Here is a 15,557-nt window from a genome sequence, read left to right as displayed (position 1 = left end):
TAATATTGTAAAATCTTTCTCTTTTTAATTTTATTATTTGTGAAACTGCAACGCGTCGTAACTATGAATTTTACTCCGATAAACTACCGATATATATGTTTCTCTTCATTTACAATAACATTTTTAATTGAATGATAAGTGACAGTCAGCGTGAATCTTGAATAGAACACAAAAGAATACAATAACTTATATTACAATTGTAAACATAATATTTCGAAAATCGATTAAAAATTTCGCGTCGCGAACATAAGACGCTACCTTGTATTGGAATTTATTGGTCTCGTCTTCGTCGTGGACGGTTACGGTGAGTATCGGCATCTCTGGCAGATCTGGCCCTTCCGTCTCGTCCACTTCGGTAAACCACTCGTCCTTCGTGAATTGCGGTGGCATGTCGTTTATGTCTTTGACCCGTATCGATGCCGTCCCGGTGCCTGCCAAGAAATGCATAGAAATGCTGCAACGATGTCTCTCTATGGAATATTCTATAGGTGGCTCTTAAAATATGCGGCATTGCTATATCGCTCGCGGAAATATCTGTAGCCGTTTCACGCACACATCGTAGTTCTTTCGAACTTTCGACTTTCGTACTTGAATACAGATGAACACCCAGAATGTAACTGATAAAAAACGCACAGAAAAAACGGATGGTAATATTTTAATAAGCGAACGCGTAAGATATAAATAGTAAAACAAGTAGGGATGGTCTTTCAATGTCCGTTTATTTCCACGCTAAATTTTCTACTAAATAATATTTCACAGAAGAAGAATAAAAATTAATTAATTCTGGATAAAAGCTGTTAGTAAAAAGTCATTCATTTTAGATGTGAGGGCTATGAAAATATGATTAGGATAATTATTAATGACCACAATTGAAAAGAGATGTGTAAAAATTATTGGAATTAAAAGGATTTTACCCTTTAACCCCCCTCCATCCATCGCGACGACTTGTATAGAATAATCCGGGGTGCGTTCTCGATCCAGGCAGCACACGGCAGTTTTGATGACGCCAGTTTCCGATTCAATTTCGAAAATGGGCGAGCCGGTCTCCTCCTCGATGACGTTCTTCTCGATGGAGTAGATAAGTCTTGCGTTCGTGCCTTCATTTGGATCGTCGTAATCCACAGCTGTCATCGTCATCACCACCATTCCTAACGGAAAAGAGCGTAAAAAAAACGTTAAGTCAATTCCCAGACCAGCACGTATGTCCAAAATCGGGACACAAGACGTCTTATGGTATGTCCCCAATTTTGAACATAATGCTGTCTAAATTCTCTATCTACATTGGCGAGGATAAATGACCAATCTTTTGTTAAATCGATAAAGTTTTTTTTATCTCTATCGCAAGCTTTAAGATATGCAAATTGTCCAAGTCCGTCACGGGTAGATCTCCTCCGTGTAACAGCGTAACTAACGGCGAGACGGGAATCTAATCAGCGTAACTCTAATGGCACGGGAATGTAACCGCGTCCGTGTATTGCCCCGTCGGCTATATCTCCCACAAACCTGCGGTGCCGTTCTCGGTGACGTTGCCGAAGTAGACACCCTGCGGGAATATCGGGGCGTTGTCATTGATGTCCTTGAGGTTAACTTGGACGTCGGCGTAACCCACGAGACCTTCTCCACCCTCGTCCTGGGCAAACACGGTGAACCGCCACTGTGGCCGGCCATTCGGTTGATCTCTGTCCAGCGGCTATATCGGGCGAGAAAAAGAGGAGAGTCAGGCGCGAGATCCTTTGAGTAGCCAGTGAAACGTAGGATTCGACGAGGACATCGTGTATTGACACGGTCTTTACTTGAAACTCAATATTGCGCCGCGGCGACGCCGATATTTGAATTATTCCATCGCAATATTGCGTCGCTGCGCTGCCACGTGCACAAATACGTGCATTCTGTAGTCATAGAAGAATTAATTTCCGCGCCGACCCGGTGTTAGATTGCGCCCAGGTGTTTAAATATCAATACGGAATTTCGGCCTTTCCTCAGTCACCGGGTTGCGATCTAATCTTATTGTTATATCAAGTCTTTGAAGTAAAATTTGTGCCAGATTAACTAGAAGACAGAGTTATCTTGTCACCACTCTGTAAGATAAATTTAATTAACGAAACTGTTTCATTTTACATCTTCATTAATTTCGTAATTGTTAACGAAGAAAACGCCACCATCACGTTTTCTAATTTTTAATTTTTAGTATATTAAAAGTTCAAAGAGAATTTATGATGCTTCTGTTGCGATGCTCAGTAAGAGTTACATCTAATGTAGACTTGCAATTTTTAATGCAATATATATTACTGATGCAATGTAATATATTACTGATTTAATGCATATATATTTTTGTACGTGACAATTGTCAGGTTGTCAGTTTAATCCTTCAATGATAAAATTCCTACACGAGAAATATATCGATTAATTAATTTAGAAACAGACCTTCAGAACAAAAATCTCTCCAGTCGTGCGATTGATGTCGAACTTGCTGTTCGCGGGATTATCGGGATCGATACCCTGCCCAGTCAGGAAGTAGACAATGTTTTGCGGTCTATCTTTATCCCCGTCAGTCGCGGTTACCTGCGAATCAAATATTAATTGCTAATTAATCGCGAGCTCGCTGTATGTAACGAGAAACGAGGCAAACAGATTATTTGGCACACATAATTTGCAAAAGTTTGATGTAACGATTACACAAGAGAGAGGAATTACCCCGAGAACGCGTTTCGGCAAAGTCCTGTCGTCCTCTTCGGTAATTTGTGTTCTGTAATTCGGTCTTTCGAAGACGGGCGGGTTGTCGTTTACGTCCTTCACGTGAATTACAACCGTCGTGTAATTCTCCTTCAAGTTGTCCGACGCAGTAAGCCGAAGCTCGTACTGCAAGATGCACACGCGAATTTTGTCGTAAAATATTACATGTAAGTATTCGGATTAGTATCTTTATATTTAGTATCTTAAATACAGCTTTCGCATGCATGGAGGAAATAAGAGGACAATTAACTCAATTGTCACTGTATCAATTTACCAATTGACGTAATCAACTCAATTGCCATTACATTAATTATCAATTAATGCAAATAACGCAATTGTCACTCCGTCAATTATCATATCCTTATCAATTGCAATATTATACTGATCCTTCTGTTATTGAAAGCTTTTTGTGAAATGCAAGTATAGAGTGCGTGCATAAAATAAATTCAAACTAATATATTATTATATTCATATTTACACATTTAAAAGAGCTATTAAGTTGATTGTTTAATTTTTATTTCCTCATTCTTCAATTATCCTCGGGAAATACGACAAAAGTAAAAAAAAAAAGAATTAATAAAATCTTTTCTTAACGAGTGAAACGTTGAATAATTTCTGAATAAACAAAGATGCTACAATGTGTTATGGTAAGGCGCTCGTGCGGCACCCTCGGATGACATTTATGGCGATACCAAGTATACCAACCCTCTTTCTCGTCTCATAGTCCAACGCACCCGCGACGTAAATGGCGCCGGTCATGTTTTTCACGGCGAATGCACCGCCTATGTTCCCGCTCGTGATCTCGTATCGAATACGCGAGGCTGCGAACACAGAAAGGAGGGGTATGCGCTTTTAATAAAAGTGAGGTGCGACTCTCTCCATCCCGGTGACGCTTTTCGTTGTAATCGAATGAATTCCGAGATAAAAGTTTTCTCGCTCGGAGCGAGTTTTATCGAGTAAGAAAGTTTCGGGGGGCGAGGGGAGGGGGGAGGAAGGGATGTTAGCACGGAGGGACGGCGACCGTCTTCAATCGATTGCCATTCGAAGTCCACCTCCGATACTTTCGATCTAGTTCGCGATAATTCTCGCGTTCCAAGATATGGGACTCCAGTAAAAGTTATACTTGACAATAATGGTATCCGGTAAATTCTATTTCAGATCGATTTCGGACGATGCGATGGTGGAATGCTGAAAAATTTAGGACTATATCTCTTTCTGGTAAGTAATACAATTCTTTCGTTCCCAGCCTTTTCAGACGTACTATTTTTTTTTATTTTTAATGCAGGACTAATTATTGAGGAATAATATTAACAATTTCAAATAATACCTAAATATATTCGGATATGTAATCCAAGTTAGCTTTAATCTTTAAATAGAATAACAGAAATATCTGAGCAACTACAGACGCACGCGCATGGAGGAAATGCTATATTTATTTGTACAAGCAGATTTTAATCACAAGATACTAGTATTATTCCTCCATACACCATCTCTTTAATGCTATTTATTTGCACAATGCCAGCTATGCAATTAAGATTTAAATTTAAAAGGAATACAGTATGCATCTAATTTAAACGTCTTTTGCGTATTTTGTGAACGTAAATAAAATGGAATCGTAAACATCAGTTTTAGTATATCGTGGATATTTGTTGAGCCATAAATTAAACGTTTCCAAAATGCCGTGAAAATTCGTATAATGGCCCTGTTTATCCGTATTACTCGAAAAGATTAAATATCGAAATAGAGTAAATAAGGTGAGATTTTATTTATGTAATTTATGTTCGAAACGTATTGCGCGTAACTACAATTCGCGTTTTACTACCGAATTTAAATGCACTCACTGTGGAGGCAAACATTTCTATGGTATATATACAATCTATAATTATATTAATTTCGGTACATTGTGAGTTAGAGATAATAGAATGATTTCAATTTTCTTGGAAATGGCAATCCTTTTACGCGTGAAATATAACCGTTGAGAATGACGTTTGCAATTGTATTCGCGAGCATTTCTATTTCATCATGTTAGACTTGTCATCCCGGTGAGACAAATGAGACCGCGGTACGAAACTTCCCTCTCCATATCTCCTTAATTATCTCGCATGTTAGAATTAACACTACACATATTTGCAATTAGCTGCTCAAATATTTCCAAGATACACATACGGGCATGACGAGCGTCGTTATAACATAGTTACAAATATTTAAAATATACATGGACATGAATAATTTCAGCATAGTCTGCAATACGAGAGAATGGAAACGATATATACGGATAATTAATGAGATAATATTGTTAAAAAGGCCAGTACTTACACTCGTCGTGATCTTTGGCGGTGACGGTGAGCACCGTGTGCTGAATGTCCTCATTTTCATCTACCTCAGCCTCGTAGAGGCCCTTGTCGAAATATGGGGGATTATCGTTCTTGTCAGCTATCCCGATGCGAATGAATTTTGTTACTGTAACATTCAAAAGAATTTATATCATTAGATCAATTTTAAATAGAAAATCGGGCGTTAGAAACGCATGGCATTAGAAGTGAACAGAAACGGAGTAAGTGTACCTATCTAACATTACATCAATCATCAGAGATATTAAATTGTTAATTTTAAAAGTTGGATACAAACAAGTCATACTTGGAAAAATTATATTAAAACACATATTCTTTTTTGCTTGGCGATTGTGTGCGGGACAATTTTCAACTCGTGGATAATAATTAATAAGTTCTTTAGGTATACTTAATGTCTTAATAAAATCTATATTATTTCTTTAATTTTTTTTAATATTTATTAAAATTACTCTTAATTGAATAAATAAGACCGTCATTCACAAATAGGTGATAGGAAATTTACGCGTCACCCAAAATGAGTGATATGGCACTCAAAGTGTTAATCTATTGCGTAATATCTTACGCGATATCTTACATAATATCATAAATAATTACAATAATTGGACGTTTGATTAAACGTACATACACGTTCATCGAACGTGTCGCTAATATTGAAAATAAATTATTATACCAAACCATATATAAAAAAGAATTTCCTAGGGATGGAGGCACGCTACCCTAACTTTATTTCTCGCGGTATATATTCCCGCGGCTTGGTCTTAATGCACTTTGCACTAAAGTACGGAAACTTGGATGATAAAGAATCCCGGACCGTTAATCATTTTTTCGCCCCACTACGGAAATTTAAGATGGGCAATTACCGGTCGCCGCGAGCAAAAAGGTTAAGTAGTTTCAGATAACGGCACTTCATTCCAGAAGTAGACATTTATTGATGGAACTAGGTTGCCCGTTAGAAGAAAAATGTATAATTGCGGAGGGAAGCTTTTTCCTGGATTGGTACATTAAGCCCTTAACCGCATTTTATGGCGGTAAGGAGAACGGTAAACATCGATCAGTTCCGCATAAATTTTGCATAATCCGCGGCATGATGCACAAGGAATATGTTTGTCATTTTATCGGCTCGGCCGGTGCGCCGCGAGCGGTCCATTATAAAGGGATTTAAACGTACGATTAATTACACCGCCGTGTTATTAAAAGTTCAGACTACGCCCCCTATAACCGGCGACGAATTTGTTTTAATTAATCGCCGAATTAAATCAATGAGCGCCGGCCGCGGCTTTATATCCAGCGGATGTTCCGAATTCGCGCCTCGCGTCGCTCACTCTCGTCCCCCACAGCTGCGACAGCCGTTTTAAAAGCACGCAGCGCAAGTCGAGCGTGTATTTATTTTGCGAAATCGCACGTTGTTATGTAGCGGAACGCGCGCGGGTACACCGAGCGTATTAACAAGAGAGAAAATCCATTAAAATGTATTCCCGTGTCCGTTCAACGCCGACGATACGCCGCGCCACGCGGCCAATTTGCCCCGGGAGTCATCCTGCCAAGGATTTCTCCGTCCTGCTTGAATCCACCCCCACGGCCGTTTTCTTTGCTCGGCAAATACTCGGTTGATTAAGTTAATTCGAGTGCGGGCATTCCCGTCCTTTCTCGTTTCTCGCCACTCCGCTAAGTGCGAGGTAGTTTAGAAACGGAGAGCACGTGTGGACCTTAACATTGCGAGTGCATGACCATTGTTTAATTTAATTGGGAGTTAATTATATTCGAGAGGATCTCTTATCATGATTATGTTCTTAATCTTGAAATTAAGCTTCTAGTTATTTCGCAAAAGGGAGTTAATTTACAATTCACGATCATTAAAAAAACCTTGTTTTTCACGTCGTTCAAATTGCGACTGTAATGGACTTCTCGCTATCAGCGAAAATTAATATCGCCCGGCAATTGTTTCGTAATAAGTAGAAAATGTTCATTGTTTATAAAATAAATTTATAATTTAAACATAATAAATTATTATCCATTTAAATTATAAATTTTCACTATTATTTGTTGCGAGGCTATTTAACTGTTCAATATTGGTACGAATACGTTTAAAACCAATTAACGGAACGATTATGGTGCAAATGCGTGATCGATCAAGCCTCTTGTTTGCCGAATAAATATTTTAGTTCGCTTAATCGCGCAAATATAGAGAGCAGTCAAGAAATGTTATTGCAAATTACATCAATGCGATGTAGATATTATCGCAAAATGTAATTCCGGGGCTTACGTTAATCTAAACAAACTCTCTGCGAGACGCGGAGGAGGCCGCAGCCCATGGCGCGCCATCAATATGAGCAATTAAACAACTGCACGCGAACCAATCCGGCACTCTGGAAAATCTGTTACGACACGGGATTATTGCCATTAAACTCTGGACAACCGGTTATTAAACCGTCTCGCCGTTAAAGAATAAGAAATTTATCATTGCAATGGCTATCGCTAATAACTTCGGGGAAATAACTACGGCTCATTTTTATGAAGATCGCGCGCGATAACGCGGTCGGGTGACATGATTGATTCGTAAGCTCGCAGCTTCCAACGTAACTGGGATGAAGTTACGTACCCCCCCCCCCCCGGATGCGCGCGTGATGCACACGCGAATACACGAGGAGGATCGTGATAGGCAAAATTTACGTAATGATAATTCATCATTGTGCTTATCGTAAATGTTACAGCCCCGGTTGTACATCATTGTTAACGGGGGAACGTCAGCTTTCCTTTTAATAGATTGCATCAACTTTACACGATGCGCACGATGCGTTCGCGTTTAGCACTAAACGCGAATCGTATACCGCGCGCGGTAATGCGATACTAGATTACCATAATCGAGATGGATCGCGCATTTTTCGCAGGCGGATAAGTTTTGCCATAGTTACGGGAATTTATCATCCTTAGAAAGCGACGACGATACACATTCTGAAATTAAACACATGTAACTGTCACTGTTCTTGGAAAGTTTCTGGTTTTGCTCAACCTGCTCTGTCTTCATTTTTTGTTTTGTTCGACGACCAAGTTTCACATGCCGACATGCATCAAATACCGAATTCCATTATTCAATATGTTTCTTTTAAAGGAACATTATTTTTTACCAAGAAATAAATAATTACAATTAGTAAGCTGTATTCTGGAAATTTATAATCATTACACATAATATGATAACGATCTTTAATCATAAATAAGAAAATTTTGGTTTGAAATACTTTTAATTTTTAATAATGGAAATAATCTGTATTATGGTAAAAATATTAAATGTCGTTGTAAACGTGCACGCGAATTAATAAATTAATCACCGGCGAAAAGCTTAACGCTAATGGACATTCAAATTAATTATTGAATTATTTACGTGTAGGTATTAATGAAACTTAATGCAACATTAAAGCAACATAAATGTCGCTTTAAGCCAGTAACAATGGTTGTTAAATAAATATCAATTTTTTCTAGTTTTATAATCGTTATTATCTTATTAAATAACCATCATGCATAATAACGCGTACGTATATTGTAATTAAATTGATTAGGATTTTGTTATTAGAAAGTACGCTCGCCTATTTGAAACCTATATTTACGACAATATAATGACGTAAAGTTTTCCAATTAATATCGCAAAAGATTTGCCTCTCGGAGTCGCGCTAAAAGCTAAAACGACAAAATCCCGCGTGCTAACGAGAGGGATTAAGCGTCGCCATCGCGCAAAAACTCGACGCGAACGATCGAAGAGAGACGATCAGCGATTTTCTCGAGCTTGCATCCTGCGGTGCATCAAGACCCTCTCTCTCTCTCTCTCTCTCTCTCTCTCTCTCTCGTTAGGGGGGGGGGGGTAGCTACACCCAATGACGGTACACGGACGGTCCCACGAAACGCGTTACTGGGCCACGGGGTAAGAAATCGATGAAGCCCCCACCCCTCACCACCCCACATCCCTGTCTCTCTCCCCTTTTGCACCGAGTGCGGCAGCATCGTCCCAACGGCGCCGGCGAGAGAACATTCGCTTCTTAGCCGCACCCTGGCAACACTCGATTGGTTCCTAAAATACGAGCACCCTCGAGGCTTTTCGCCACTCTCGATCCCACAGACGAGAGCGGTTCGTTAACGCCAAGACGGTCCTCGAGGGTCACCTGCCAGCTTGGAATTATATGCTGGTAAATTAAGGGTCGACTTTGCGCCGGTGTCAGCGCTACGGCTCAGGGAGATTTCACTTTGATTAATCTCGTAATTTCGTTAAAGATAATAATCGAGCCCGAAGTATTTATCAACGATGAAATTTTGCCACGCTCTCATGCTATTTTAATTTTATATCTATTAAATATAAATGTCTCATAGTTATATTTGAGATTTTAGAGATTAGCAGAAGTTCGTAATTGCGAAATATTCAAATATCGTGTTTATTACAATATTATGGGTATCTTGATCGAATAACCGTATCGGTATAACTAGTTGCCACAAAGCCGCGAAGTAACGATTACTTATTTAACGGATATTATATAAAATTATTAAAAATTATATTATTATTATACCAATGCTAATAAAAAATATTTTTAGAGTGCCGTTTCTCGTTTCTTTAATATGCAGTATTCAGCCGATGCAAATAAAAGATTTGATTTAATATTATGTGCATGCAATGGAAATGAATAGAAAAAAAGTGTGAACATTACATCTTTCGACGTTTTTTGTTCAGCAAAAATCAATATCAAATCCCTGAAGGGATCTATTCGTAAAATGTTCTTGCGGTTGGCTTAAGATATCCTGTGTAAACTTAATATTCCGCGATTTCGAAGAGACTCATTTTTATGCTCTCGCCTTCTGATCGCTTTATGATCCGTAATGCACTTTATACATTACCGACGAGCGTAACAAAGCGAACGCGTTGACGGTTTTATTTTCAAGAGGGACTGTTTATCGCCGTGGGGAGTTTTATTATTATTTTTTATTTTATTATGCGAAACAATAAATTGAACAAATTAATTAAGAAATATTGAATTATATATCTTTTAAGTTTTTTTTTATCAATAAAATCTTTTTTTGTCACTTCTCACATATAAAAAAATTTAAATATCGAACCTACGAAAAGATATTATTAAAAAATGAGCAGTAAAATAATAAAATCGCTAGTATTGTAAAACAGAATATAGAAAATAGTAAACTTAAAAGAATATCTTTTGTGCGGTTTTTTTTTCAGTTGATATATGTATGTATATCCATTTATTAGTCATAATGGCCGCGAGAGAAATATGGATGATGCGATAAGTAGAGACATCAAGCTTATATAACATCCGAGTTTACAAAAGTGATTTAACTTGGCGCGTTAATCCTCCCGAAGACCTACTTTTATAGCCTTCTGATGCCGCACTCTAATTATGTTTAATTTAATTACCCTCGGGCGATTATCAGAACTCTGAGGGATGGTTGCAACGTCGATTAGCGCGCTAATCCTCATTAATTCGGTTTTCTCCCTTCGATAATGAAACAGTTCGCCAAAACTTGCTCTGCTCTTGGCTTATTTTTCTTTTCTACGCGAGGCACACGAGAGATAATTTCTTTCTCATTTGAAGCTCTCAATCGAAGCTTGTCGCTCGATGAGCTGCGAAATGCTGACGGGGGGATAAGATTGGAAACTGGCCAATTAATCGATTAACGCAAATTACGGTATATACGGTCGCTGAGAGATACCACCGCGGAATTTCGCCGCAAATTTATAGCGGTAACACACGCGCGATGTAAATTAATTATCCGGATGATCAACTCTCGCGTCGCGCGAAGTTCATACCGCCGTGGTTGGCGCAGATTGTAAAAAATCGTCTCGGAACTTTGTTCCATTCGTTAGTGTAATGGAACATGTCACTATTTTACGTCGCTGATGTAACCGCATTATGACCAATCTGCGTAATAGCGGGAGTTGTACGCGGCTTTTCACATAGTGGTATTTATTAAAGTGTAATAAAGATAAAGAGAGCAGAGAGAGAGAGAGAGAGAGAGAGAGAGAGAGAGAGAGAGAGAGAGAGAGCTAATCTAGAAATGAGGATAATCAATGAAGCTGCTATTCAATTAGAAAACAGCTGTTATTGCAGTCCACGTGGCTATTTTTGCAAAGTTTAATAGTTGAAGTTGTGAATTTGATTACATTGGTGCGTAAAGCGTTTCATTGCTAATTTTCAGAATTCGAAGTTTGCGAAATCTCGATAAAGAACCTTTGGAACTGTACTTACTCGAGTCAGAGTGGCTTTTGCGATTGGCATTCGTTGAATTCTACACAATTAAGAATTTTTTTAATCTAGGCTTTATTTACGTTTAACTATTTCGTTAAATTTATTTGTCGTTAAACGTTATTACTATCTCATGGCATTATTGTTAAAATATACGAATAACGTCTGCCGCGACCGATCTGCAATAAAATTCCATTTTCCTCAGCATTAGCGATATCGACATAATTAAGAGCATCGTTACTAAAACTTTTGCAATTCCAGAAACCTGGCAGCAATTCTAGCTATATAGCTCTCCTCTTGCGCCGTGAGCTTATTAATAATATCTCGATCCCTATACCGTCTCATATAAAAGGCCGACAGGCGATTAATTAGCCCTCCAATGTTACGTGCGAAATACACAGTAGTTATTAATCCTCCTCGACTGCTCGAGCGTGTAACTAGGTATACGGCGAGTGAACGATCGATCCTGACAAAATATCGAAGGAGAACGTACGACTTCATGAAGTCGGATGAAGGGCGAGAGTTTGTAACGAGACAGAGATTGATTCGCCGAGATTCACCGCAACGTCATCCGACATCTCTCTTTCGTCATGTCTTGGTGAAAAATCGACCTATCGGAATGAGGTAATCCGCCGTATTTCAGCCATCTTCCGTGATCTCGCTTCCTTCCTTCCGTGAGGATTTGGTGGATTGAAAGCCCGACACGTAGGAATTTTTGTATCTCGCGGCGAGCCGATGAACGAGGTTCTCAACGGAACTCTTGTCATCGAATGACATATATAATCTTGGACCACATATTTCTCACGCCATTCTGTCTCCAAATAACTTTGTACGCTTTACTAATATTTTTGCGACATTCCCGGGAAAAAATGATTAGATATAATCATATATCATTATAACTGGTATATATATAATTATATATGTTTTTATATGGGGTCATATCTAATTATACATGGCCACATGTGCAATCAGTGGTCCCACATACAATCAGATATAGCACCATATCTACTTGTATATAAATGTATATAATTTTATGTGAAGCCAGATATAATGATATGTGAGTAGTGCACTCTACATATAACTAGATATAGTATTATATACAACTATATATGCAGTCATATATAGTCAGATATATTAATGTGACTAATCTGGCGCTATATACAACCAGATATAGCACCATATCTAATCGTATATAAATGTATGTGAAGCTAGATATGATGATATGTGAGTACTGCACCCGACATATAACTAGATATAGTATTATATACAATTATATATGCAGTCATATATTATAGCCAGATATATTAATGTGACTAATCTTGTCCTATGTACAACCAGATATAACACCATATCTAATTGTATATAAATGTATGTGAAGCCAGATAAAATGATATATGAGTAGTGCACCCTACATATAACTAGATATAGCATTATATACAACTATATGCAGTCATATATAGACAGATATATTAATGTGACTAATCTTGTCCTATGTACAACCAGATATAGCACTATATCTGTATAGATATAGAATCGCAAGTCATCATATATGCTGCAGATATTTAATTCTAATTTAAAAATTTATTTGAATCGTATTTATATATATTATAGATATTAAATTCAAAAATTCGTTACATAATACTATATAATTCAGTATTATAAAATAATACTGCAGGTCATGTGTGCGTATTGTTGCATAGATTTTTCCATCTTATGATCAAAGATTGAGAAATATATCAATAAGATGTTACAATAATTTTGTAAACGCAGATATTCCACCGGTAATTAAACTTAAGCTCATTCTTGTATCAAATTATCCATTTGACTATATTTGTGCCTTCTGTTGTACGAATTGCCGTCACGCAGCATCGGTAAATTCACCGATGCGGTTAAAATAATATTGTGAAAAGAACAACGCTGCGCGAACGGGAAGCTTAAAAATTTTAATTTAAAGGTTTTCTCTCTTTTCTCGGTTAATTATATCAGTTTTCTATTGTATATCTCCAATGAAATTGTGCGAAAAAGAACCGCGGCGGCCTCCATAAAGGAATCCCGTCATTCATGCGGCTAAACAAGCGCGGCAAAACAGGCATGCCTGACTTAATTACATCTCCGCACGCCGCGGGGGTAAATCTCGGAGTGAGATAAATACGCGGGGCGCGGGGCAGATATATCGCCGTAAAAAAAAAAAATGGTGTCGCGCGTTACGGCGCGCCAAGGAAAGGTGGCATCCGAGCTTTATCGCGCGCGCGTCCGTGTTGTACACGCACGCGTGGAATTCGTCCGGGGGGGGGAGGGGGGTACCGGTGGTATATCGGGACCCATACTTCGCGGCGGGGTTCCTGGCGAAAGAGGAAGCGAGAGAGAGAAAGAGAGAAAGGATGGGAAACGGAATCGGATTCCGCGGTACAACGTCGCCCATAATTCGCCCGACCGTCCTTCCTCCGTCTCTGATGCGCGACTTGAACAAAACGCTCGGATCTGTTCCGTATTTCACCTGTCAGTCTCCGCGAGCTGTATCGCCGCGCCATTACTCTCGTCGCCGTTTTGCTCCTTAGGGATATAAATCGCGAGAACGATGTGCGTATACACCGGCTGTCTCGACAGCGCCGATATCTCCTTGTGGCCCGTAAATTTTTCTGAGGATTAATCCATTCCCTGCCCTTCCCCGTGAGCGATATATATCGAGTCCGGGATCCCAGGATGTCCCGGGTCTTCCGATCGTAATTTGGATGAGCTCGTTGACCAATTGATGAGAGTCGCGATCTGTCGTCACCGAAACGTTACGGCGCCGATTTATTTCGAATATATACACGTGCGACAAATCGAAATTAAAAATTTTATTAAGAATATGTTGCCAATTTAGAATTAGTTATACTTTAATAAATCGTCTTATCGTTCTTGAGACAAACATTTCAATATCGGACTTCTATGAGTTATAAAAATTTACGAATACTTACTAATAAAAATGCAAAAGAACAAAATTATTCGCATTGAAAGAGTTAAACGATTACGTGTTGCAAAGTTATAGCTATAGCGCGCATAGCGGGCTGTAAAAAGACTAAAAAGCTTGGAAAATTGACAAGGACGTCACGGTTCGGCGAACTTTTAAACGCGGCTTTTAAACGCGGCCGATGCGGAATTTTAAACGGATAGAACAGGGCCCGCCTCGATCGTCGTCGTCGTCGTCGTCGTCGTCGCAGGTCGCAGCAGCAGCGACGAGAAAGAGATTTACGGCTTCGACGCGCCGGACTCCGAAATTCCCCGTTCGTTCTTGCGCGATGGCCACCGCTGCGCTCTTCCGTCGAAAATATTCGATATTTTTCCCCCGTACTACCGAGAGAACGCGGGGCGGTTTCGAGGGGAACGAGGGGAGAGACGCGGCGCGAAATTTACCGTCGACTTTGGGTAACTCTCGGGGGGTGTTAGTGAGAACCATATATCTCGGGGGCCGGGCGACGTCAAACGCTGGCCAGGACGATATATTTTGCTTATCGGGAAATGTTAAACCCGCGCCGCACCCGTCCGGCCGAGGATTATTTCAGCGACGAAGTCAATCGACGTCGAAATCGCCGAATGTCGCGGTCGAAAATCGTCTGCGAACGTTGTAGATTATTTTCTTGCTTCCTTTTTGTTGTTGTCGCTATGTATTTGCTTTCACTGACAACACGCTGTATAAATTTCCCGGTTTAGGTAAAGGTTCTTTCTGCGCTAACTGAGATTACAACCGATGTAATATAGAAACAGACGGAGTTAGTAGAAGTTAGCAAATTTGCTTAATCTTTGTTGCAAGTAGTTGCTGCTGGTAAGGTAAGACGTGAAGTAGTTATTGCGCGCCAGAGTCAGACGCAAACTTCAATAAAGTATCCTATATTCTGCGTGTGTAAAATACGGTTGGAAATCAATTTTCATACAGTCAAGCATTTTCGTGTCTATTTGTCATATTAATGAAAACGCGAGATGATTGTAATTAATGTGTTATCATTGTAATTATTACGTTTTCATTCGTATGGATATATTTACGAATACGCGTAAATTGTCACAGCTTAAAAAAAATGAAAGGCTGACACATCATTATGCACTATAAAGCTTTTGTTCGAGCTAGAGAATACGGAGGATTGTTTCCGCGTTACGACAGGAATTTCAAGAAGGAATGACTTCGAAGATTGCTTTATATGTTTGTTGTCTTTTCACGATATAGAGTGACTCTGAAAGTAAACGAACGAGGATACATCTA

The 15,557-nt window shown here is 39.2% G+C and overlaps 1 protein-coding gene across 7 annotated transcripts in view; it reads right to left on the bottom strand.

Annotated features, from left to right (window-relative positions):
- The window catches only part of LOC139816880 (neural-cadherin), a 202,599-nt gene that overhangs the window by 11,813 nt on the left and 175,229 nt on the right, over nt 1-15,557 (bottom strand). For all 7 annotated transcript variants that reach the window (XM_071784688.1, XM_071784683.1, XM_071784682.1 and 4 more), the window contains 7 exons: nt 5,050-5,193; nt 3,439-3,554; nt 2,695-2,859; nt 2,425-2,562; nt 1,504-1,690; nt 915-1,148; nt 259-431 (listed from right to left, as the gene is read on the bottom strand). In XM_071784688.1, coding sequence (XP_071640789.1) covers nt 259-431; nt 915-1,148; nt 1,504-1,690; nt 2,425-2,562; nt 2,695-2,859; nt 3,439-3,554; nt 5,050-5,193 — 1,157 coding nt within the window. The remainder of the gene's footprint in view (nt 1-258; nt 432-914; nt 1,149-1,503; nt 1,691-2,424; nt 2,563-2,694; nt 2,860-3,438; nt 3,555-5,049; nt 5,194-15,557) is intronic.

Source organism: Temnothorax longispinosus, chromosome 7 (genome assembly GCF_030848805.1).
Source record: "Temnothorax longispinosus isolate EJ_2023e chromosome 7, Tlon_JGU_v1, whole genome shotgun sequence".
Taxonomy (NCBI): Eukaryota; Metazoa; Arthropoda; class Insecta; order Hymenoptera; family Formicidae; genus Temnothorax; species Temnothorax longispinosus.
Note: the sequence above shows the minus strand (reverse complement) of the source record. Positions and strands in the feature narration are given on the sequence as shown.